Below are 24,205 nucleotides of genomic sequence, written 5' to 3' on the forward strand. Positions count from 1 at the left end.
TTTAGTACAATTGTTGTGTGTGTCTGTGTGTCTGTGTGTGTGTCTCTGTCTGTGTGTGTGTCTGTGTGTCTGTGTGTGTGTCTCTGTCTGTCTGTCTGTGTGTGTGTGTGTGTGTGTGTCTCTCTCTGTCTGTGTGTGTGTGTGTATATGTATCTGTGTCTGTCTGTGTGTGTCTGTCTTTGTGGTGCCGCTGATCCTCGTGTGATTTAGTGGAAAGGCCTCTGACTCTGGAGCCGGACCGCTGAAGGATCGCGGACCACAGCTTGGAAGTGAGACCAACCAAAAGCGGAAATTGAGGCAATGTGATAAATGACGCGGTTTGTAAACAAACGTGAGTTTTGGCACAATCCGGCTGGAAAGTGAAGGGGATGTTGTCTGCGGTGTGTCTGACCTGAGTAAGTACACAAACTCAACGTGTTAATGTGTCTGTCTGTTTTGGTAATAAAGCGGATGTTTAAAGTTAGCTGTAAAATGTGAATTCCTCTCTTGTAATCGCCTCTTTTTAGCGCAGAAGAGATGAATGAATTGTATTTAGCTGCTGTGTGAGTGTCTGTTAGTGTTACAGACAAAATGTCTTCATTGTTTGGAGGGACTGCTCAGTCCAGCTGCTGGTTAGTTAGCCGGTTAGCCGGTTAGCTCAGACAGCTGAGTTAGCTTCTTTATCTCATTCCATCGACAGCACCGACCAAATGTGGGATTTATATCGTTTACAACATGGTTGCTAGATCCAGGTTCAATAGTTGCTAGAACATTTGTTTTGGTACCTGGGTGTTTCTTTTTGAAAAGGTAGACAACTCGCTATCGATTATTTTAGGATCTGTTAATCAACTATTAATATTCTCCCAGACAGCACGTAGGTTTGGCTTTTGGCTCAGCTATGTTATGAAATTACTGAGCCACAATCTGCTGTACATATAGACCAGAAACAATACTATAAACAAGCACAGTACTCACCATAGGACAGCAGTATAAACAGTGATATTAAGCTCCCTGATTTAGAGAGAAAGATGTATTTAAATAACAATGTAATAAGTATTGATTAAATATATCACCCTAATAACTGCTGCTGCTGTATGTCTGCTGTCCTCACAGAGCTCCAGGATGTTGTGTGAAGTCCTGTTGTCATCACTCTGGTTCCTGTTTGTGATTTTCTGGGTTGAGACGATAAGTGTGTGGCTGTTTCTGTCCATGTTCTACCACTGGGGAGATGGGTAAGACATCTTTGTTAAACGCATCACATATTCAAGGTTTTCTAACTATTTGCAAAGCAACAGTGGGGAAGAGGCCATTGAATTACAAGCTGTGAACAGCAAATCACTGTTGATGATAAGTCACAATTACATCTTAAGAGTCCTTAAGTCCTGTCCTTAACCAATAGATGGAAAATGACTTCAGACCTAATGGGCACAGTCCATTACTGGAGTCAGTGTTGTGCTTACTGGTTTCATGGGTTAGTGAGCATAAGTTTTATTGAATCCACTCTTTGACCTTACAGGGTGTTTACAGATGATCCCGGACAGATGATATTGAGCCGGTATGAAGTTAGACTTCACTGTGTAATTGAATTTATACCATTTTATTTTGAAATATGAGTTATCCGTATCTGTAGGCCAGCTCTAATTGTTTGACTCTCTCTTCAGAGTTGACACCAGCATGGAAACAGAGATGCAGACCTGATCTGGACGTCAGTGGGGGGCTGTTGCAGTTATGTGACAGAGGAACATTTGATGAAAAGCATTAACTCTTTTTCCTTTGCACTGCTGTTTTGCACGCTGTTTTGCACAGCCCTCGTCAACATAGATAAACATCAGCCCACTATTAATAATAGGTGGTGGAAAGATGCAGCATGAGTGAAGGCACAACTAAGTTGTTCTTCGATAATTAATCTTGTATTGATTGTCTCTTCCACTGATGTAACATTTACATTTTCAGAATTTTGGCAGGCAGATTGAATGTAGCAGAAAATGCAAAACAAAGGATGAGTTACATGCATCTTCTTTTTTTTTTTTTCCTTCAAAATCACATTTGATACCTTGTTTGATCATTTCACCATTCTATGCAGTCATCCCTTGCTGTCTGCAGTTACTCTATTTTAGGTTAATGGGCGAATGGATGCTGTTAACGGCTATCTGCTGTGTTGGCATATGCATGTGTACATGATGGTAGAAGGAGGTCATTTTGAATATTGGAGTTGGCAGGGCAGCTCTAAGCTCTTTACACAACTGATAAAGTCTTTATAATTTGAACAAGAATTGAATGCAAACATTCGCCTTTAGTCCACTTAAAGAAATTTTCCAGAGCTTTCAGTAAAATCTTTTGGCCTTTATATAGAAGCAGCCATTATCACATGATCTTTCACATTGAGGTCACATGATAATTGAGCTGTGTGCTGATAAAGATCATATGGAGAAGCATCCAATTTTATTCTCCTGTGTTTCAAAAGAGAAAAATCATCATTATGAGGGTGATAGCCACAGTAACAATCCCTTCTCATAACATATCAGTTAAATGAAACACAAAACATACCAAATGTATATCTGTGAGGAAATTGGTGGGCCAGACATGTTGTCAATTAAAGGGTTTGTAATTGAACAAAACCAGCAGATAGTTCTGTAGCAGAGACAAACTGGTTGAATGTTTTGTTCTTTGTCTGTTCTAAATAAATGCAGTATTTTCAGTCTAACTTTGTGGTGACTCTAGCTCTCCCGCCGGGACAGCAGGGGTCGCTCACGGTGAAGCTGCTGTCCGGCCCCCGCAGTTCCACCGCCGGGTCCTCGTCTTGTCCTGCCGGGACAAAAGAAAGATGCCTTGTGGATGTCGGTGAAGTTGAATTTGACCGTTTTACGTGCTCTCTCTCCGGCTGATTGTTAACGTGACATCGGGGTGTTTGTGCAGACTTTGAAGAGCTCCTCCAGCTGTGAGCAGTTTGTGGCCAACATGGCTCCGACCATCCAGACACAAACTCAGCGGGAGGACGGACACAGGTGATGAAAAGCCGCCCGTTCACCCCCTCGCTGCACGTCTGCATTCGACCCAAAGTGTTGATGTCCGGCTTAGATGTGACTCTGTAACTTAAATATGTCGAACAGATTTAGGTTCTGTGACATTAGCGAAGAAACGAGCGGCTTCTTTAACAAGCGGTTTAAGCTACTTAAGCTAAATGATTTGCCTCATTGTTTAGCTTCAGGTCCCGGACCTCCATAAACTCGGCCTTCTCAGTCAGTTCTAAGTTTCGATGGAGTAAATAAAATATCTTTTGAGTTGGCAGAAGGAAAATATCGTGTAAACTAACCCAGATTAGCCTGTGTGCTAACAGAATCGGTAATGAGCAGGGGACGGGCACCCGGAAGTAAAAGTTCAATTATCAGGAGAACAACGCTGTCAGTGTCAGGATAGTTCACTGATCCGACAGATGTCAGGTTAAAGTCCAGGTTTGTTGACACCGACTTTAATAAACATTCAACATTTTTCTTTTTGCTGGGTTTGACGACATATTGAACAATTGCACACGAGAAGAAACACAACTGCAGTGTCACTTCTCTGTGATGTTAACAAAATGGGAACACTATATAAATAATGAAAATGCATTTGTAAATGGCTGTGTTAGTCTGCGTAGGAATGATTGATTTACGTGCTTCATTTCTTCCAATATCTTTTACTTACTTTGGCTATTTTTAACACTTGGCCAATATGTGTCTGACATTAACAGCAATGAAATATGTCCACGATTGGGAAGATGCACATTTGACAGATTTACTTTTTTGTAAGAAGTTGAGGTGTCACATCTCATTCAGATCAGTCCACAAAGCCTATCACAAGAGGGCTGAAACTGCCAGGACATTTATACACCACTCTGGAGTCGTAGCTCATGAAGAGTGTTCATGATTTGACTGATGTCTCTATTCTGTTTAAACAGGCCGTCCTCCCATAGAACTGTCCCAGAGAGGTAAGTGGATTTAACATAATCTCTGCTTGGTATCTTTGAAATATACCTCCTATGTGAGGCTCATGAAAATGACTGATTAAAGACGTTTGTGCCGTTGACAGGTCAGGAGTAGTCTGTCGTGTGAAGTACTGCAACAGCCTTCCTGACATTCCCTTTGATCCAAAATTCATCACATATCCTTTTGATCAGCACAGGTAAATGTAGTCACCCATCTGCTTCTATATTCATGAACAACAAAGTAAGTAATTCTCTAAAAACTGACATGTCTTGCTATTTTTCTTTTTATCGTGGCAGGTTTGTACAGTATAAAGCCACTTCTCTAGAGAAGCAGCACAAACATGAACTCCTGACTGAGCCAGACCTCGGAGTCACCATTGATCTCATCAACCCAGACACCTACCGCATAGACCCCAACAGTAAGTCTTCACTTCTGATCACAAGCTACATTTAAATGTTAGTTTTTTCAGAGAACATCTGTGTAAAGTGAGCTATTTATTTATTTTGTCAGTATTGCTGGATCCTGCTGATGAAAAACTGTTGGAAGAGGACATCCAGGCTCCATCCAGTTCAAAGAGGTAAGTCTACCACACAGGAAGCCTATTGTATATTTCTGAATATATCTTTGCATTACCTTTCTTTTACTCCTGTCTCCAAGGTCACAGCAGCATGCTAAAGTAGTCCCATGGATGAGAAAGACAGAATATATTTCTACAGAGTTCAACAGATATGGCGTTTCCAATGAGAAAGTCGAAGTCAAGTAAGTTGTTAGATGCTTCTACTTCTTCCTCCCCAACAGAGGAGAGACATATGTTATAGTGTGTCTCTTACTGGGTATGCCTTGTGTTTAGGATTGGTGTATCTGTCAAACAACAATTCACTGAAGAAGAGATCTACAAAGACAGAGACAGCCAGATTTCTGCGATTGAGAAGACATTTGAGGATGCACAGAAATCGGTGAGTAAACACATTATTAGGCTTGCCAAATCTCTGTTGTTTATCGACCTCTACATATCAAACAGTAGTTTGAAGCTGAAAAACCTCATGGGGTTGCACCTACAGACTGAAATACTATTTGTTCTTACTCAGTTCTCAGATGCACATCAGCACATTGCCCAAAATGGCCAACATGCATTAACTCGGTTTCTCAATGATCCATTGAAAAATTGTTTTATTTATTTTTGCTTCTCTTCAGATTTCACAGCACTACAGTAAACCCAGAGTTACTCCTGTGGAGATTCTCCCAGTTTTCCCTGACTTCAAGGTGAGCTGGTTATGAACAGAAATAATGTTACTCTTTTGGCAGCAGCAAATATGGCAATACTATAAAAGTTAAAAGCTGTTGCACAATTTTATTATTATTATTATTATTTTTATTTATTTATTTATTTTTGTTGTTTTTCTTTTTATGGTACTTAAGATGACACACTCACACTTTATGAGCTATGATAATTAATCTTCATGCACTTTCTCTTTCCTCAGATGTGGATCAACCCGTGTGCTCAGGTCATCTTTGACTCTGATCCTGCACCTAAAGACATATCAGGACCAGCAGGAGTGGAAATGATGTCTCAGGCCATGATCAGGTGTCTACGAATTTCATCCACTGTATGTGTATCAAAAAAGCTATTTTTAATAAATATTAATTTCTATTTCTTTTCTCTTGAATACAGGGGAATGATGGATGAGGAAGGAAATCAGTTTGTGGCCTACTTCCTTCCCAATGAAGACACACTTCGCAAGCGCAAACGAGACTTTGAGGAGGGTGTGGATTACATGCCTGAAGACCTGTGAGTCACAATATTACAATAAGAAACTCCAAGATATTTATTTGATGCATTTAAACAAATATTGTGAACTTGCATTCTTTATTTTACATATTAGGAAGTAACCATGCATGTTGTTTTCTCTTCCAGGTATGATTACAAGATAGCCAGAGAGTACAACTGGAATGTGAAGAACAAAGCCAGCAAGGGTTACGAGGAGAACTACTTCTTTATCTTCAGAGATGGAGATGGTGTTTATTACAATGAGCTTGAGACAAGGTAAATCGTTGATCAGAGAAAGTGCAGATAGCTGTGCTTTAGAGAGTTTGGTCCCAGTTTTAACACGCATAAGCAAATGGCACCACCACCAATGATACACAGGGCTTCATGGGAAGCTTCTTGGCATTGTCGTCTCACAGCCTTTCTTCTCTCCTGCAGAGTGCGTCTGAGCAAGAGAAGAGCCAAGGCGGGAGCACAGTCCACCACCAATGCTGTGCTGGTGTGTAAACACAGAGAAATGAACGAGAAAGAGCTTGAAGCTCAGGTGAGTGTGTTTCTCACTTTTACCACAAGAACCATGTTTGTTTTTAAACTTGAATTGCTTTGCTGTTTATTGGAAAGGTGTTCAGCAATCATCTATATTAGGCTTTACTGTATAACTAGTTTACTACAAAAGATCATAGCTATTTTTCTCTAACTAAAGAGTACTAATAATTTAAATTAATAGTTTTTATAGTATTTATTTTAAATTCATATTAATGAATCAAAAGAGTAGGTGCTGCACAAGAGAACTGGTATGGGGGTGATGTTTGAACAGCATGTGTATAATATGGTCTGTGTTAGGTGCTCTCATGTTTATTGTGTTTTGAATCCTCATATTTAACAGCTAAATCGACGGAAATGATTATATGTGTAGCAACAGATGGCTATGAAATATAAAACACCTTGTTGTCTAGTGACGATGATTCCTTTCATTGTGACTCTTAGGAAGCGCGTAAAGCTCAGCTGGAGAACCATGAACCAGAAGATGAAGAGGAAGACATGGACATGGATAAAGACATGCAGGACTCTGGTCAGTTTTCTTTTATCCTCCGCCAGGCCAGCTCTCATTGCTTCATTCTTATTCAGTTCGCCACCTGCTGACAGATTTTAGTGTGCCTGCTAAATCATTCACTGTCTGCCCTGTGTGAACCTTCAATTGTTTTCTCCAGGTGATGAGAAAGAGAAAGGCAGTGGCAGTGAGGCAGAGAACTCTGGTAGTGAATCTGAAAGGGATGATGACGATCGTGATCAAAGAGGAGACGATGATGAAGAGGAGGAGGACAGAGTGAAGAGAAGGAGGAAAGTAAGCGGCAGTGGAAGTGAAAGTGGCGAGGAAAGGACCAGAGAAATGCGTGATGAGGAAGAAATCTTTGGCAGTGATGATGACAGTGATGACAACGAGCCCAAGAACTCTGCCAGGAGCAGCGGAGACGAGGGCAGCGGTAGTGATGACGAAGGCGGGAACAGAGGAGGCAGCAGAAGTGGTAGTGCGTCTCCAGCACACAGTGACCGCAGCAGTGACCGTTCAGAGACCAGGGCCCAGAGTGGAAGTGGCAGTGACAGAGGCTCAGACTCCAGCGATGCCAGTGACAGTGAATGAGACCTCTGGTCTGGACAGCTTGGCAATAGCCACCTATCGAATTTTTATGTTCAGCTGCACACTGATGATTGCAAATATCCAATGAATTTCTAAATGAGATAGCTCATTGTTTTTGGAATGGGGGACATGTTTCTCCATTCTACTTTTTAGATTTAGCTTAAGCACCTGTAGATATTTGTACTCAACTGCGCTGTCTGAAACTGTATCATGTAAAAATGTCTTTGTTTGCTTTTGACATGTCATTATGTTACAGCTTTGAAGCAAATCACAGGTGGTGTTTTGTAAGAAACTTGGTGGTCAAAAAACGTTTCTTGTCCTTCTGTAACCTTGTAAGCTGTAAGCCAGACCTTACTGGTGTAATCAAAGAAGGCTTGGACTGTTTGTGCTTATTAAAACAATCCAATATTTGATATGAAAGCATATGACATTGAGTTCAAACAGTTGTCAGAAAGCTCTATAAATGTGGTCTAAAAAAAAACTGACAGAACATAATTGTGTACAGTAAATCATTTAATAGCAATGATATGTGCAGTAATTTGAAAATGTTGACTGAGGGGCATTCCACAAAGAATCATTTTTTTAAATGATATTTTTTGGGCTTTTTACACCTTTCATTTTAGTTAGTATTTGGCAGAGAGGCCAACAGGAAGAGAAGAAGGAGGGAATGACATGCATCAAAGGTGCCTTATTGGATTTAAACCCAGGGTGCTGCGTTTATGTGACATGCAATCTAACCACTCAATCACTGAAGCGACCAGGAGATGCCCACTCAGCGGAAAAACGACAGTTGGCTCTTCAGCCACTCTTCTGTCAAGTCATCTGCGTTTCTTGTTTCAAAGACCTAAGAGTAAAAAAAATGTCAGATCTAAAGTACAGATATCACTAAATTAAAGGTATAAATAAATTGCACAAAAATACATTTATCTATTATATAATTATAATAAGGGTCAATGGGATTTGCAATTAAACTTAAAAGATGTTTGTGGATCATACTTTTTTTGCAAGAGCTTGGTGGCATATTTTTTTAAATGATGACTAACAAATTTAAAGTGATATAGCTGAAATTTAGATATTCGTTATTACCTTTGTGAGCTCCGCAGCTTGGACCAGTCGATTTTTGCTGCCTGCATACATCATCTGTTGCTCTGGCTTGCATCCTGTTAAAACATCAACAAAAGTTTCCCTCAGGATTACGTCGTAAAGCATCTTCAAACCCAGATGATGCCAAAATCATAAATTGAAAGCTATCCTCCAAACAGTACTTCACCTTGTTGAAATAGATGAGTTAGGCTAATAAAAAGGTTGTTACTCACCCATTGGACTGGAGAATATGAAACACAGAGGGTAAGACACCCGACCATCAGCATGGACATATTTGTAGCTGTAGACTATGAATGTGTATTGTTGTCAAGGAACTACAAATGTAATCAAATTGGTGTTGTTTAGTACATGAATATAGCATCTTCTATTATGTATTATTTTCTATTTTCAAAGGACATTCAGTAAGGATATCGAGGTTGCCGCTCTGGAAGTTCATCTCTCAGCTCATCCAGTGAGATGTTCTGAAAGACAAAGTTGAGTGTAGTTGACTTTCAATTGTGAATAGAATAAGTAGAAAAAATTATAAAACTGACTTGCCTCATATTCCTCCTCCAGAATAACAAGTTGTTTCTCCATGTCTATTTTAACTGAGACATCACAGAATATTTAGGGGTGTAGCTCATTTATATTTGTTGACAGCAATAATTGTATGAAATAGACAACATGTGATCAAGTTGCAAATGCATGAGAGTGGATGGATAATACCTACTTAGTATGGCAGCATTGTTGGTCTCTTTTCGAAACCTAAACTTTCTCAGTTTTTCTTTCAAACTTTCGTCCACTTCACACACAACCAGAGAGCTTGACTGCAAAATAACAGAAAAACCGTGTCATTCTAAGAGATATGCAGACATGACGTTCCTGTGCTTCTGATAACGCTAAATGGCTTCATCTACAGGGCAAAATAGCAACAAAGAAAGGGGATAAGAGATATCTACTTGAGCACATGTAAAAAGTCCGTCTACCTTGCATGGATGCATAAAACATTTATAATGCTATTGTGACACATTGAGGACAGGAAATGTTTGTTCTGGTACAAGCAAGCAACTGTAGTTTCCTGTATGAGAGGGTGCAGGGAACTTGTGAAAAAATTCAAATCCTATAGTACGAAACACAAATACATTTGGATGATAGTTTATCAAACCAAATATATTTCAACAAAAGAATAAATAAAATGTTTCTAACAATTGCATCAGTTTCACTTACCATTCTCAAAGGACTCTTTTCTGCCTTCCTGTCTTAATGCTGACACTGCCTGAAAGAAATTTTGTGACAGACTGACAGCCACTCTCTTACTGTCAAGAGATCCTCCCAAAGACGGCACCAGGAGGACACAACCGGAATAAACATCTGAGCTGCTTCCTCTTTTTAACAGCACAACATGCTGCCAATGTGAAAGTCCATGTGAGCTTTGAAATTTTCATTTCCAGCTAAATACATCACGAGGAAAATACATATACCCAACCTGGAAATGTTAGTCCAACAAAAAAAGTAAAAGACTGAGATGTTGTCTGAACCTGAAACATCAATGTAACCATAGTTTATGTATCACTATTACTTAACTGTATGATTCTTTCAGCGTTGGTTAGGGTTACTTCCTTCCCTCTTATCTTGCAAAGAAAAAAATCAAATAGAAAAGCACCAAAATCATTTAAACAATATGTCAATAAACATTTAAACACATTCCAGGACTGTCGTGCACAACAGGAATCTGTGAGTGGAGGGACAGGTTTGTTGTTTGTTCTCCGTGTGAGTATGCTGCACTGCATTACATCGTGTTTCTCAGGGACACATAGACAGGTGGAGCAGTGGACTGAACCACAATGATTGATCAATGACCTTCACCACACCATGAGAAGCAAAAAAAAAACAAACAAACAAACAAAAAAAAACAATTGTTAGTTCACTGTGCACTACTGATGGAAACTTGAGGCAAGTTGCTGCTCCTGCCACATGCCAGTCAGTGATGTCACAGCAGGCCCTTTGTCCCTTCAGTGGGGCAAAGGGCTGACATTCAGCTGTTGTGGCTTCTCAAATGCTCAAAAAATAGTAAATATAAACAGACTAGATTGATGTTTTGAATAATCACTAATTTGTGAACATTGCTCTGTTCACTGTCACGATGTCCTCTTCTTTTACTAATTTCCTACTTACTGCTACACATTGGAGTCACGGTCTGTGTCTGCTCCATAAAGACGTGTTTATCTGTCAGTCAGGACCTTTGCCTCTTGTGGGCGGAGCCCAGGGTTACGTCCTGTCCAGACGTATGATGACGTGACCACGTCGTACGTCAACTCAAACTCGAAGTAGATGTCTCCAGGCGTACACTCTTTATTTTCTGTATTGCTATAAACATTTTTGTACGTACATACTTTAACGTGGGATGTTAAAAATCACAGGATCCCTGCACTGTGAAGGAATACGCTTAAGGAAAACCACGCACGGGATAAAAATCTACGCTTCTCTCAGCTAAGCTAACGTTATTGCGTCTATTAGCAAAACTCGCTAGCTAGGAAGCTAGCACTCGCAGCTAGCTCTGCTGCACTATCGTCGAGCTAGCTATGCGTTAGCACTTTAGCCTAGCACGCTAGCCTGTGACAACTGACAAAGGTAAACAACAAACCTTTTGAGTGCATATATTGTAAGTCTCCATTCTTCTAACTTTATGTTGTAAACGAGCTGCATCTTGCGGTCGAGTAAAACCGCATTTTAACGCCCCAGTTCGCACCGCTGAGATTGAAGTACGAAGCGGAGAAAAGGGGCAGCAACAGCGTCAACGAAAAACAATACAAATCCCGAGTCCCCCATCACGGATAGGCCGACCGAGCTAACTCTGGCTAACCGCTATCTAATGCTAGGCTCCCGGTTTTAATGTTGGCTTATTTCAAGTTAAGCATCATAGCCTCTCTCTGCTGACCAGTTCTTAGTTCTTAGTCGGACACGAAAGCTTGTCCTTTCATGAAAAAATACAGCCGCAAATGTTACAGGTGCTACCAGCTGCTATATTGGCAAGCATTAGTTTTGACATGCAACGCTTCCCAAGATATGTAGCATATGAACTGTGAATCATTGGAGGCTGTTGAAAATACGTCTGACAGTTGGTCTTCAGATGGCAGCCTGTGTTTGTGTTATGCGTCAGGCATTACTCTGTATTATTGGCCTGGGCTCTTATTCTGTCTTTAACATGTTTCGCACACCTTTTTGCCAATGTCTTGCACCTTTATCATAGTATGGTTCAAGCATCGTGGGCAAGATTGGTTGTATTTGCTGTGAAGTGATAAAATAAAACATGATCTCAATTGCATGCTCGAATTACCTATCTATACATTCTCATATCAAACTTAATTGTTAGCCTATGAGAGGACTCTTGTAAATATGGGAAAGTTATAAAACTAGAGTTTAATATTACGTACCCTAGCCTGTTTGTCCTGCCTTAGCTGTGTATGCTATTATGACATATTCCTGTGTCATCCATGCAGCCTTATGACAAAATGGCTGGTACTGTTCAGTTTTATATTCACCTAAGCTGATGATCCATCACCACCATCAAATCACACCTCTTTTGCTTACAGCTATGTGGCAAACAACTCAATGTCTCCAAATATTAACAGAACACTTAAAATAAGTGTGAATTGTAAATATTGGTTTGGAACGTCTTAATCTTTCAAAGCACTCATCCTCATATATCCAGATTTGAATGTGTTGTTGCGAAAGATTAATAATTCTAAAAGCTAAGCAAGGCAAAATTGTTTTACAATGGAAAAACAAATTTTCCTAACTTAGACCTAAAATTTCTCCTTGTTGATTCAATAGGACGTGGATGATGTGATCCTGAACAAGAGACGAGTGAATTAAGTTTTTCCTGGTTGTGTCGTTACCAGCTACAATTGACACAGACTTTCAGCCTCACTTCATAAGACAACGCATCGAAAATCCACGCAGCATCCCCGTCGGCAGTTCTTTCTGCACCTGAACCATGTGAGGGCCCCTCGGTCCAGTCTGAGGGGATCCCAGGACTCTAGCAAAAAAAAAAAAAAAAAAAAACCCCCGCTGTGCGGGGTGAGACTGATCCTTTCTGTGTTTGAGAGAGAAGTCTTTCTAATAGTCCCCTCCCTGTCAATATATATCTGTTCTCCTTACTGAGGAGACGCGCCATGATGTTCCGTGATCAGGTAGGTATCCTCACAGATTGGTTCAAAGGCTGGAATGAGTGTGAACAGACGGTGGCACTGTTGTCCCTCCTGAAGAGGGTGTCCCGCACCCAAGCCCGCTTCTTACACATCTGCCTTGAACACTGGCTGGCAGACTGCACAGAGATCCACATCCTTGAAGCTGAGGCCAACAATGCAGGTAGCTGAGAGTTTTATCTGCCTTTTGTACTCTGCTGTCAGCTATCTCTTTGTATGAAACCCTGTTGGTTCATTTTTTCAACCATTGACAAAGTTTAAATTAGTAGCAAGAGATTAATTGTTGGTGAAATTCTCTGTTCCCCCATTGTCATTAGCAATTGTCAGCCAGTGGCATCAAGAGCCAAAGGAAAAAGTGGTGTCCTTGCTGCTGTCACATCTGCCTCTGCTGCAGCCACGCAACAGTGAGGCCAAATGTGAGTATATGAAGCTGCTGCAGAAGGTGCTAAGTCACACTATCGAGAGTAGCCTGTTTGTAGAAGAAAGCAGACAGCTGCTGTCCTATGCTCTCATCCACCCTGCCACTACACTGGATGACCGCACCTCTCTGGCCATGTGGTTAAACCACCTGGAGGAGCACCTCTCCAGTGGCTACGCACCCCGGGCCCCATCCAGTCCCTACCACCCACGCCAAGGCTCAGACGAATGGCCCAGCTCTGCTGAGGCTCTGGATCCTGGCCTTGGCTGGCATGACAAGTCACCATCATCCAGCACATCTCCAGCAGGCCAGAATGGACACATGCCATTCCCAGGTGGGATGTCATCTCCCATCAATAGCAATAACACAGGTGATGCTTCTATTCACCTTTTATTTTGAAAATAAAGAAGCATAGTAAGAAAAAAGATAGGTGTGGCTGTATACATGAGACCCCTTTGAGCATGGTACCAATATTATGCAAACAGCATTTCGTTAGATCAGGTGCTGGACTCTATGTATCATGTATGAACGTAGTTTCTATTCTTCCTCATAGTTTGATTGTCTTTCTTTCCAGGTTTGGGTGGGCAGATGCAACCAAGCCCTCTGAAGAAGTCCATGTCCGTTATTCCTTCCAGTCCCCAAGCTTGTGGCTCTGATTGGGTGAGCCAGGATGATACAGGGGGCAGGCAGAACTTCATTCCAACAGATCATGCACCCCTCTCGCCCCAAAGCAGCGTAGCCTCCTCGGGCAGTGAGCAGACAGAAGAGCAGGGCTCCACCCGCAACACTTTCCAGGAAGATGGCAGCGGCATGAAAGGTCAGAGTTCATTACCCATCTGAGCTGAGGGCACTCATCGCATTCGGCTTTCATAAAAGCCATGCACAGCCAACAGCTGTGGGAATACAATCCAAATTTAACACTGCTTGGTATGTTTGTTCTAGATGTTCCTGCATGGCTAAAAAGTCTCCGCCTTCATAAATATGCATCGCTTTTCTCCCAGATGACCTATGAGGAGATGATGATTCTCACAGAGCAGCACCTGGAGTCACAGGTTTTCAAGCCTCCCTTTTACACACAATGCAACATCCTTATCAGTTGTCAACATTACTGTCCTCAGACCTGATGATACATCAACTCTCAATGAGGCATGAAATTAAGCACTGCACCCTACAGTTATATCAAGCCAGTCACACATTCAAACAGCATGATTTTGCCCATGCCCCTTGGCTTTAATGAAACAGATGGTGATTAGCTTTGTTATTTAGTAACTGTATAAATTGCCCAGTGTTCCCGCAAAAAATGACTTGCCTTTGACTGATTCCATCTTGTTATATCCTATTTCTCCTTCTTAGAATGTCACTAAAGGAGCACGACATAAGATTGCCTTGAGTATCCAGAAACTGCGAGAGAGGCAGAGTGTGCTGAAGTCTTTAGAAAAGGTAATTGAAATGGAATGATGATATTAGCCTTCTACTAAAATAGGAGCAATACTGTTTTGCTCTGATGTTTCACTTTGTTTGTTTGGGTTTTTTTTTCACTCTTACTGATTAAATAATGCAGAGTATGCATTTGTAGAGGACCATGTTGGCACTTTTCCATTGGGAAGTTCCCATTCTTTTGTTGCCACAAAAAGATACAGGGAGCAGAGCGGCTTTCCTAAAAATGTTTTTGGGAAGCAAATTTTACCTCTCATTAAGTTTTGATATTTTTCACTGTACGAACAAGTAATTACTTAGAGACCACTCTGAATAGCTAATACAGTGTGTGATGTTGTCACTTGTCAGGATATTTTGGAAGGGGGAAACCTTCGTAATGCCCTCCAGGAGCTGCAGCAGATCATCATCACACCCATTAAGGCCTACAGTCCATCCAGTACATCACAGCCTACCTTGGACACAGCCTCCTCCCCTTCAGAAGCCACAAAAACAGATAAAGAATCAGCCTCAGAGGGCTTTCAGTCCCACAACCCACCTCCCTGTGATGGAGATTCCTCAGCCACACCCATCTCAGACGGCGACATTGCTGGACAGTTCACCCGTGTCATGGGCAAAGGTAAGAAAGAATTAGCCTTTAGTAAGGATGTATTCCTGATCAGACCTGATGGTTATATAATTTTCTCCAACTTTAAGTGTTCTTATATGTTTAGTTTTGTTTTAACAGATGCATAAAATCCAGTGAACAGTAATAGTAGTGGTAGAAGTTAATGTTGGTCATTTTTCCAACTAAGTGCACGTGAGAAAAAAATTACAATATTAAAATTACAATTTCAACCAAAAGGTTGTAGGTTGACGCTTTATCTTAGAACAGTATAGCATAATGCCATGATAAAAATAATTAACACATTTTATGTCAGTCATCAATATATATATCTATGAAACATAAGTACTTAACAAATGATCTACATATATCCCTCAGATGGAAACAGTCATAGTGGACTGAATCTATAAACCCTGGCTTTTTTTACAGTGTGTACCCAGCTGCTGGTGTCCAGGCCAGATGAGGAGAATATCAGCTGTTATCTTCAGCTTATTGAAAAGTGTCTGACTCATGAGGTGAGAACCTGCACATCAAAATTGGAACATCTTCATTTGGAATTTGGCTGAATTTGTGTGGGGACACCGTAAGAGATGGGCAAATAGATGAAGGGCTGAAACCACCTGGCACCCGGCTAAAAGCATACAACCTGCTCCAGCCAAATTCTTGGTCTTGAAATGTCTGTTGAAATAGAGAATAAAACTTGTCTTTTCCTTTTAAGGAAAAGCAGATTTCAAAAGCATATTTCAAAACTTTACTAATGCTCTTTGAAATACTGATGCCCTTTTTATCTGCTGTCTCATTCTGTCTTTGTCAGGCTTTCACAGAAACTCACAAAAAAAGGCTGGTATCCTGGAAGCAGCAGGTTCTCAAACTGCTCCGCATGTTCCCTCGGAAAGCTATGCTGGACATGCCAGTGTACCGACAGAAAGGGTGAGACTCTGCTGGACTTCCTTTATTTTTGATCTCTCTTTTAGGAAGGAGGATGTGACAGCATATGAATGTCTCCCTTTATCTTCCCTATTAGTATAATGAATGTTAACATGAAATAGCTTCAGCAATTGAACAGACTACTAATGATATCTGATGGGGGGTTTCTTTTTGGGTGTGTTTTTTTTTTTTTTTTTTTTTCCTCCCCCTCTAATACTCCAGCTGGACGTATGGTTCCAATTCCCTCCCCACAGCAGGCTCTGTGAGTGGAGGTGTAGGGCGACGAGGGCAAAGGCAGTTCCAGTTGACCCCTCGTGGACTTCCCGCTGGGCGTATAAGTCTTCTGAGTCCTGGTGGTATCGGTGGAGCATCTCCACGTCACACACTCACTAATCCTGTGCTGGCAGGCCAGGGTAGACAAGTTAGTATTCCTGTCCTTAAATGGCCAATAAAGCCACTTGGTAGCATGAAGCTTTTAGACAAAGTGCCATATTTGTTATGCGTTTCTTAGAGTTTTGCTTTAAATTAATTTTTTGAACTAAAAGCTCACTGTACATCAGACAATGGTTATTTAGCACAATTGAACACAACTCTTTATTTGTATCAATTACCTCTGTTTAACTGTGCCTGAATGCACTGATAATGTCATTGCCAAAGAGTCACAATAAACATTCAAAAACATTATTATTGCTTTTGTTTAATTACTTAGCTGAAAGAAAAACAAACCATGCCAACCAGAAGAGTGGTACTTGTGTAATTAGAACTTGCGTTTTCTCCAATAGAACTTGTGGTTTGCCAACCCTGGGGGCAGTAACAGCATGCCAAGTCAGAGTCGCAGCTCTGTGCAACGGACTCACTCACTCCCTGTCCACACTTCCCCACAAACTATGCTCCTGTTCCAGCAGCAAGGTATTGTGTGAGGCACCAAGCCTCTTTGATTTTTCACGAGAATGGATGCATGTTCTCACCTACATCCTATCTCTGTCCTTGTTTACTATTTTATATCATTTCTGTTTGGACAAATTTATTCGTCAGTGTCAGTCTTGACTTCTTTAATTGAATGCTTACTTTTTAACGCACTAGTATTGTCTACAAATTGCTTATTTAAAACTCCTTTCATATTTAATTACTCTGTTAGGCTAAGCTGGAAATGATTAATGAAATAGTTTTTTTGGATATGTGCAAGCTATATAAGCTGCACAACTTTTGGGAAGAAAAAGCATACCGGTCAGGTGCCAGAGTTGTCCTCCCTCTGTGCCAAGGTCAAAATAACAAGACAGCTTAGCGGCTTGTTGCAGTAAACGCGTACAATATACCAAACCTTTTAGCTGCCTTGTCTCATGTTCCAGACACTACATGTGATTACGAAGTCATTTGTTTTGTTAGTATTTTCTCCTTTTTTAATGATTAGGGTTAAGGAAGCTTTTAATAACCAAATTATATGCAATTGTTAAAAATACATGACTGATTGGCCAACACTGAGTTTTAAGAGTTTATAAACGTGCTGTATCTAATTCATACTAATGTTCTTAATTTAAAACCTTCAAGAAGGTATGGAGACCATACTTTTCTCTGAAATCATTATACATGTACTTATAATTACATAAACAGCATCACATAGGTGTTGGCTTGTACTATTTGCTGTATGCTGTTTCATTCTGAAAGTTAATACAAAAATGGATGAGGAATGGTGAGGAAACACACTCACTTTACCAGCAGGACTGCCTCTGATGTAATAGTTTTTCGTACCTTGCACCATTAAGTTGTTTTGGTTGCTGAATCCCGAGTACCCACACAGTGTGCTATGTTACACTTTGTCAAGTGGATAATTTCGCAGTTTGTCTTCACTGCAAAATTTATTGTTGTACTCCTGACTTGATATGTACTTCATTTAGTCACACATATAATGGCATTGTTAAAACAATTTTTTTATATTCAGACAGATATGTCACAGTGACATATAGAGACAATCACAACCCTTCACCAAAAGTTATGTTTCAGGTATTACATCTTCTAATAGAGATATGGATCACAGAAATATCTCACCTTTTTTAGGCTTTCTCTAACAAATCACAGCAAATTGAGGAATCAGACATACCTGTACGAGACCATATATAACAAATAGGAAAAATAGCAGAAGGTCAGCATTAAAAGTTGTGTAGCTCAATGAAGAAATAAAATTCATAACAGTTTATACTTCTGGCTACTCCAAGGAAGACAGTTTAAAGCCATCTATACATCACTCATCTGCACAGTCCAGCAGCTTAATATAAGGATCAGTCAAGGGTCACATTTCATGCTGAAAGGTCATTGCTGGTCAAGGTTTCACTTAACACTGCTCACTCACACTTTGTTCCTCCTCAGACCAATATCATATATCTGCTTCCACTTGAGACAGATGGCAATTTACACCTGACATCAAAATACATCTGAAGTGTGTCTGGAGTGGTCACGTTTTGGTTTGTAAACAAGTGACATATCAGAGATGACTCATGCTAGACAAAAGAAATCACCCTTGGCTTAAACCATAGAACTCGGGAAGAGGATGCCAAAGACAGTCTAATACAATGAATCTCAGTAAATTGTCTATCCTCAACCTCAACCACTAATATGTACAGACCAGCTACATTAAAATTAACTTTAATTTGTTTCTTATTATTTTAATGTCACATGTTAACATTTGTTTTGTCCTTTTGTTTTATTTAATTTAGCTTAAATTGAATCAAACAACCAAAGCTGTTTATTGGATGAGGGCATTTTGTTTTTGACAGCCAGATTTTGACATCTGGCTCTGTCTTAATTATTATTATTATTATTATTTATTTTTTTTTTTTTTATAGTGACCAAGATTTTGGTGGCTGTTTTTTAAGTCCCATCAATCCTGGCACACCAGTGCCATAATTGATCCCATCATATTAAGTAACAAGTGACCAAGAGAGGAAACAGTTTCATACTAAAATCATTTAGCAAATGTATTGTAAAAACTGTGCATGCGTAACCATGGTGCAACTGAAAACAGACAGTAACCGTGGAAATTTCTACTGACATAACGTCGTATGCACAGGATAAGGTTGGCTGAGCATTTCAAAGTCAGCCCAGTGATTGATCTTTATCAGCTTCATCATGTTAAATTTTGTTTTTTGTTTCGCTAATAGTAAAACTCAGTACATTTGGTATGAGTCACATTGTACTTATTATCAGGCCAACAAATTATCTGAATGTCACATTACCGTAATGATAGCTATTCTTTAGCAGACATAGATTGAATATTTTGCCCATAAAGCAGATAAAGGATACTCATGTCTTGATAATGGAAACTGTTCTTTTCCAAGTGAAATTGGCATATTAATCCTCTTTGGACATTATCTGCTGTGAGTAAAATACACTGTTGCTTTGCTAACTTAGAACTTGAAAAACAGACCTAATGGCAATCCTCTGTAATTTAAACCTTCATCTTCCTTTGGACTAAAACACTTTTACTCATTCCCTCAGAATGCCAAGTTCCAGGTGCTGACCTGGAGATCAACCCCACGCTGGAATCACTGTGCCTCAGTATGACAGAGCACGCCTTAGGGGGTAAGTGTCCCTCAGCAGGCAATTACAAAATAGACAAATGACTGGTAGACCTCACACAACTGACAACCATGCAACAACACATCATTATGTATCATATGAAGGCAAAGGGAGAAAGGTTTATAGGAACAGAGTGTATCCAGCAGGGAAAGCAAAGCAAAGCTCATTTGATTTCTACTCTTAACAGAGGTGAACTAGTCTGATGAATTTTAAATTTGACATTTTATATTTGTAAATTATTTTCAATAACATTGAACCTATGCAATATCATTAGTCAAGTCACAATCATATTCTCCTTGTCAAGAGAGAAAGATGCAGACATGTCTTGGTGCTTCGTGCTGTATGTTGCATTTGAATGACAATTGCATTGAATGCGCTCTATTACTTTTCCTGAGATGTTTTTTTTTTTTTACCCCCTTTGGCTGCCATAGAAACCGATCCATGATGCAAGAATTTTATGTGAGCTTGATAGAATTTGGGGGATTTTAACAATTTTCTTCCTTTGCCAAAGACAGATAAGGGTACTGAAATATTTTTGTGTCCATGTGTAAAGTCTGAAAATCTTGATAAAAAGCTTAAAAACACACATGAATAACCCTGAATGATACAAAGGTAAGCTGGTTAAAAAAAGTTTAGGTTACTCAAAAATCATGTGGATTTTGAAGAGAACTGGAGCAGTTAAAGTGAAGGAAATCTTGAAAGCCAATGCAAACGTTTCCTACAGATGCCTCAACTTCTGTTTCTGATTTACAACCCCCGTCTGTACAAAGGCTGGATAGAAACAAGCAGTTACTACACCCTATAAAGGGTTATTAGGACAGCAGAGTACTGTTGGAAGTGCCTTATGTTACTGCCAGTGACAATGGAAGATAGACAGGTTGGAATGAATGATACACCAGTTGGGCTTCAAAGTAAAAAAAACAAAACAAAACTGGTTTCAAATCATGGACGAGCAGCAGTCTCCCAATTTCAAAGGCATAAAGCTGATTTGGGATGAACTTTCTGACAATATTTGATTGGTGAACGAATGTCGCCAGTTCACTAGGAAAATTCAATGATTTCTTGTTTTTAAAATCTCCAGTTATATATTTGCTCTATTTCTTTAATTTCTTTACATTTAAACAACAGGTGTAAGAATTGAGATGCTCTAAAACCCTGATCTAGTGTTATGTGTTTACAGTTTGTCTGACTTTCTGGACGTGGAAGAAAGTATAAACTACCATTAAACTCCCTATAAAATGTTAACAGTATTTACACAATTCACCTCACTGTTAAAATTACATGATAGCAGGGATCATTGGCTTTGTTTTTGTACATAGTCAAGGCATATGGACAAATGCCAAATTATAAAGACTTGCAAAGTGTATTTTTCATGCTCCTGGAAGGAGCTGCTACTTATACAGAAATGCATCTAATAAATATAGGATGTGTTCAGTTCACTGGCAAAATATAGCATACAATGCATGAGAGGTTTTCAATGAAAAAATTAATGGAGACAGAGGAATGCTTCAAATGACTTTTCTGCCCATGGGAAAGAAGGGAAAGTAGTAGCACCCTGGAGGAGTGAGCTATCCTTTTAAGGATGCAATGTTCATGGTGCTATATATTTTATGATTTAAAATGCCCTTCTCTCCCCCCTCCTCCACAGATGGAACAGATCGGACATCAACAATATGAGCAGAAGAAAGGAAAAGTACACTTCAATTGAGGCCTGTTCAGTTCCTCTTCACCCAGCACAAAGATATACGTACGCTTAAGAAAACCAGGCAAAGCAGTCACTACAAAATGACAAAAAAACTGTGTATATGTTCTCTAATATTTTTGTACTTTATTATATACAACTAAGTTTATTAAAAATGGAATACAGATGATTATTATATTGCAGGACAGAGGAAAAAAAGGTTAACTGTGCAAACTGCTCCATGTCACCTGCAGGACTGTGACATGCAGGGGCTTAGTTTGCTGTGGTCTGAGAGAAAATGGTAGAATGGTGCTGTCTTAAATTGGTTCTGCCCTATGAGTTACTCTTCTTTTCCTCCTGCCATGGAGCAAAGCTTTCTATCCAGAACACAATGCCAGCCACAACCCCTGCACCACATAATCTGTAGACCCCACCCCCTCCCAAAAAAATCCAGCCTATAGTGAGGCACTTCTATTAAGTGATGTCTAATATTGGGCACTAAACTGTAATTTCCCCAAAGACACATTCAGTGAAAGGTTCCACTCACAGACAGATGTTGATATACTGACACAAAAAATTTCCTAGCAACCTGAATTGTTTAGTAACCAGCGCTAGTGACGGCTTGTGTTGGTTGAAACTTAGACTCCTTTCCTTGGTTCTTTTAATCCTCTCTCGGGATGTTTTTGTGGCAGAGGCACAAAAGAGAGGACCAAAACAGTGAAAAAAGTTTGTGTTTGTGATTCAACTGCAGGCATACCTGTTGTCTTGGTTGGTCTCCCTGAACACATAGTTAAAGTAGAAGTGATGGCTGTCCTCCTCTGAACTTCTACAAAGCCAAAGAGAAGGGTTATAGGATTGTTAATTTGAGAAGGATATTTGTAGTGACATGCAACAGAATGGTATACTTTTGTAAAAATAACAGCAGTTTGAAGAGTTTATGCCAGCTGCAATTTGTTTCTGTTATTTTATGCCCGACTACAAATGATGATGAATCTCATTTTGTGCCGAGGAATCCCCTGAGGGGTGAATAAGGGCTGGTGTGGTTGGTACTGTACACGAGCTGATTTGATATTGCAATGACAAAAGTAAGGAGGGTAGAGTGTTTTCAATTTACACTAATGCTGGGTGAGAAAACTAAATGAAACCTATTTCATCCCTCTGGCCCCCTAATGATTGGCTCTGGAAAATGAAACTTGATCTTGTAATAAATGCTCTGGAGCACGGCACCTTCACAGTGCCCTCTTCCTCAAATGGCCAATATGATGATTTGATGAATCATACTTTTCAAGGTGCTTGACTATGTCCATGTTTTCTGTTTGTGTCTCAATGTGTTTCAGTCTCAGAACCCTAACATTATCATGTGGTATCAGTGTTGAATCAAAAACAGTCTTATACAGCCTCTGTCTTTGAATGTGGCAGAGCGGAGGTGCATGTATGTGTAATATGGTCTTAACTTTTGGATCACTTTTGGTTGCATCATAAGGCAGGGATAACCATTCACATTTTATTTAAGCAGAGCCATAGGAGGTCTGTCTAGTAAAGATGGTAATTTACAGATATCTTTTCCAATTGTATTTTTTACTCTCCCTTGATATTGATAACTTATGCTTATTTTCTATAATTGCATGTTTTGCCACACTAATACAGCACTGTTGTAGATAGAGGACATGGTGGTTGACGGTGGCCAGTGTCACCAACAGCTAGAGAGCAGAAATCTTGCAACTAATGTATGTTTATATCGCCCTAATGTCACTGTTTACATCTCTCTGGGATAATGCCCAATTCATGTTATGTGATGTCATGAATACTCCATTGTCTCACTATCTAATACATTAAAGAACTGAAGCCTTCTCGCACATGAGCTGGCTGGGTAGAGCCTGAAAACAGTTGCCTTCTACCCCTTAATCCATGGACTCCATATGAGTCTTGGTAGATTTTTCAAGTGATAACTATATGAGGCCTCTAACGCCTGCTTTTCTGATAATGCAGTGATGAGAGAGAATAGCTTTCCTGATATTGTGATTGAACTATTAGCTGTCATGTCCTGATAAACTGTTCAAGTGGCGCCTGAAATGCACAGCTCCTCAATAAGTTGATTTAATGGTTTTGAGTAGTATTCTAGTCGTGGATTTCTTCAGAGCAGGCTCTTGGATAGATCTGACTTACTAAAAGCATCACACTCATGCCACAAAGGACTTTAGTGAGTTTGCAATGCTGGCAATTAAAAGATCTTATTTTTAGCTATTCACTATACTGTATATCAATTGTGTTATGTTACAAATGGCTCAGATGATCTTTTTCTTATCCTCTGCAGCTTCAGACAGCCTACACATTGCAAATAGACACAGAGGTACAATGCAGCAGATTTCTGCAAGTGTCTGTGTGTAATGAAGATGCAGCAGGGGATGACAATGCTTGTCTGAGCCACAAATGATGTGATTATGAGTAAACTGAACACTAATAACAGGCCAAGGAATATGTTTACTCCATGTTTACATTCCAGTGATGCATGAAATGAGTTGGGAAATGCACTTCATAGTTTTTAGCCCGGTGTATTTTTTACATACCAGGCATCCACTAGGAGGTACAGAGCCTGTGTGATATTGAGACTTCCACCAAGTGGTCCTGAGATTATGTCAATGTCCCTGCCAGGCTTAATTATTGAATAATTCATGGAGCCAGCCGTAGGCTACATTGCGTATACGTGTCTTGTACAACTTCTATTTAATTCCGATGGCTCTCCAGACATTTTCTAATATTTTATGAACCTTTTGCATCCCGTGCTTATACTCTTTTTTTACTGTCACTCATGTGTGAATGGTCTGAAGTGCAGCATCCGTCGGATCAGACAGTCCAAATAAAGAGGTTCAGTTCTTTTGCAACTTCACATGTGATTTGTGTTTGTGTCTTGTTTTCTTCGTTACTGTTC

The 24,205-nt window shown here is 40.0% G+C and overlaps 3 protein-coding genes across 5 annotated transcripts; 2 read left to right on the top strand and 1 right to left on the bottom strand.

The window, feature by feature from the left end:
* Nucleotides 1-266: 266 nt before the first annotated feature.
* paf1 (PAF1 homolog, Paf1/RNA polymerase II complex component) lies at nucleotides 267-7,922 on the top strand. 2 transcript variants are annotated; one of them, XM_029517806.1, is made up of 18 exons: nucleotides 267-395; nucleotides 1,093-1,211; nucleotides 1,496-1,534; nucleotides 1,641-2,816; nucleotides 2,896-2,984; nucleotides 3,917-3,946; nucleotides 4,048-4,140; nucleotides 4,241-4,362; nucleotides 4,455-4,521; nucleotides 4,602-4,703; nucleotides 4,795-4,900; nucleotides 5,139-5,207; nucleotides 5,426-5,529; nucleotides 5,617-5,733; nucleotides 5,860-5,988; nucleotides 6,148-6,253; nucleotides 6,697-6,781; nucleotides 6,921-7,922. In XM_029517806.1, exons 4-18 carry the CDS (start codon nucleotides 2,664-2,666, stop codon nucleotides 7,349-7,351), a joined length of 1,803 nt encoding a protein of 600 aa, XP_029373666.1. In that variant the 5' UTR covers nucleotides 267-395; nucleotides 1,093-1,211; nucleotides 1,496-1,534; nucleotides 1,641-2,663; the 3' UTR covers nucleotides 7,352-7,922. The 2 variants fall into 2 exon arrangements, with proteins under 2 accessions (XP_029373666.1, XP_029373667.1); XM_029517807.1 differs by having other exon boundaries at nucleotides 1,496-1,556; nucleotides 6,921-7,351.
* Nucleotides 7,844-9,969, bottom strand: gmfg (glia maturation factor, gamma). The gene is made up of 7 exons (XM_029517808.1): nucleotides 9,659-9,969; nucleotides 9,162-9,258; nucleotides 8,990-9,039; nucleotides 8,864-8,913; nucleotides 8,665-8,747; nucleotides 8,435-8,508; nucleotides 7,844-8,192 (listed from the first exon to the last, which is right to left on the bottom strand). The coding sequence occupies exons 1-7, from the start codon at nucleotides 9,659-9,661 to the stop codon at nucleotides 8,121-8,123; spliced, it is 429 nt and encodes a 142-aa protein (XP_029373668.1). The 5' UTR covers nucleotides 9,662-9,969; the 3' UTR covers nucleotides 7,844-8,120.
* A 767-nt stretch (nucleotides 9,970-10,736) lies between these two features.
* samd4b (sterile alpha motif domain containing 4B) lies at nucleotides 10,737-24,163 on the top strand. Of its 2 annotated transcripts, none has more exons than XM_029517804.1 (13): nucleotides 10,737-11,062; nucleotides 12,266-12,802; nucleotides 12,957-13,427; nucleotides 13,632-13,874; nucleotides 14,000-14,109; nucleotides 14,411-14,497; nucleotides 14,843-15,110; nucleotides 15,525-15,610; nucleotides 15,910-16,025; nucleotides 16,245-16,443; nucleotides 16,805-16,931; nucleotides 19,515-19,598; nucleotides 21,244-24,163. In XM_029517804.1, the coding sequence occupies exons 2-13, from the start codon at nucleotides 12,607-12,609 to the stop codon at nucleotides 21,270-21,272; spliced, it is 2,016 nt and encodes a 671-aa protein (XP_029373664.1). In that variant the 5' UTR covers nucleotides 10,737-11,062; nucleotides 12,266-12,606; the 3' UTR covers nucleotides 21,273-24,163. The 2 variants fall into 2 exon arrangements, with proteins under 2 accessions (XP_029373664.1, XP_029373665.1); XM_029517805.1 differs by having other exon boundaries at nucleotides 12,957-13,391.
* The last annotated feature ends 42 nt before the right edge of the window (nucleotides 24,164-24,205 follow it).

Source organism: Echeneis naucrates, chromosome 13 (genome assembly GCF_900963305.1).
Source record: "Echeneis naucrates chromosome 13, fEcheNa1.1, whole genome shotgun sequence".
NCBI lineage: Eukaryota > Metazoa > Chordata > Actinopteri > Carangiformes > Echeneidae > Echeneis > Echeneis naucrates.

Excerpts from the sequence above, each read along its gene's own strand:
- paf1 (XM_029517806.1), top strand. The coding sequence starts at position 2,664 with ATGCAGTATTTTCAGTCTAACTTTGTGGTGACTCTAGCTCTCCCGCCG. Across the intron at positions 2,817-2,895 it reads AAGAAAGATGCCTTGTGGAT|ACTTTGAAGAGCTCCTCCAG; the intron begins GTCGGTGAAGTT and ends GTGTTTGTGCAG. Across the intron at positions 3,947-4,047 it reads CATAGAACTGTCCCAGAGAG|GTCAGGAGTAGTCTGTCGTG; the intron begins GTAAGTGGATTT and ends TGCCGTTGACAG.
- gmfg (XM_029517808.1), bottom strand. Across the intron at positions 9,040-9,161 it reads CAACAATGCTGCCATACTAA|TTAAAATAGACATGGAGAAA; the intron begins GTAGGTATTATC and ends GTGATGTCTCAG. Across the intron at positions 8,193-8,434 it reads AAGCTGCGGAGCTCACAAAG|GTCTTTGAAACAAGAAACGC; the intron begins GTAATAACGAAT and ends TTTTACTCTTAG.
- samd4b (XM_029517804.1), top strand. The coding sequence starts at position 12,607 with ATGATGTTCCGTGATCAGGTAGGTATCCTCACAGATTGGTTCAAAGGC. Across the intron at positions 14,498-14,842 it reads TGCTGAAGTCTTTAGAAAAG|GATATTTTGGAAGGGGGAAA; the intron begins GTAATTGAAATG and ends GTCACTTGTCAG. Across the intron at positions 19,599-21,243 it reads GACAGAGCACGCCTTAGGGG|ATGGAACAGATCGGACATCA; the intron begins GTAAGTGTCCCT and ends CCTCCTCCACAG.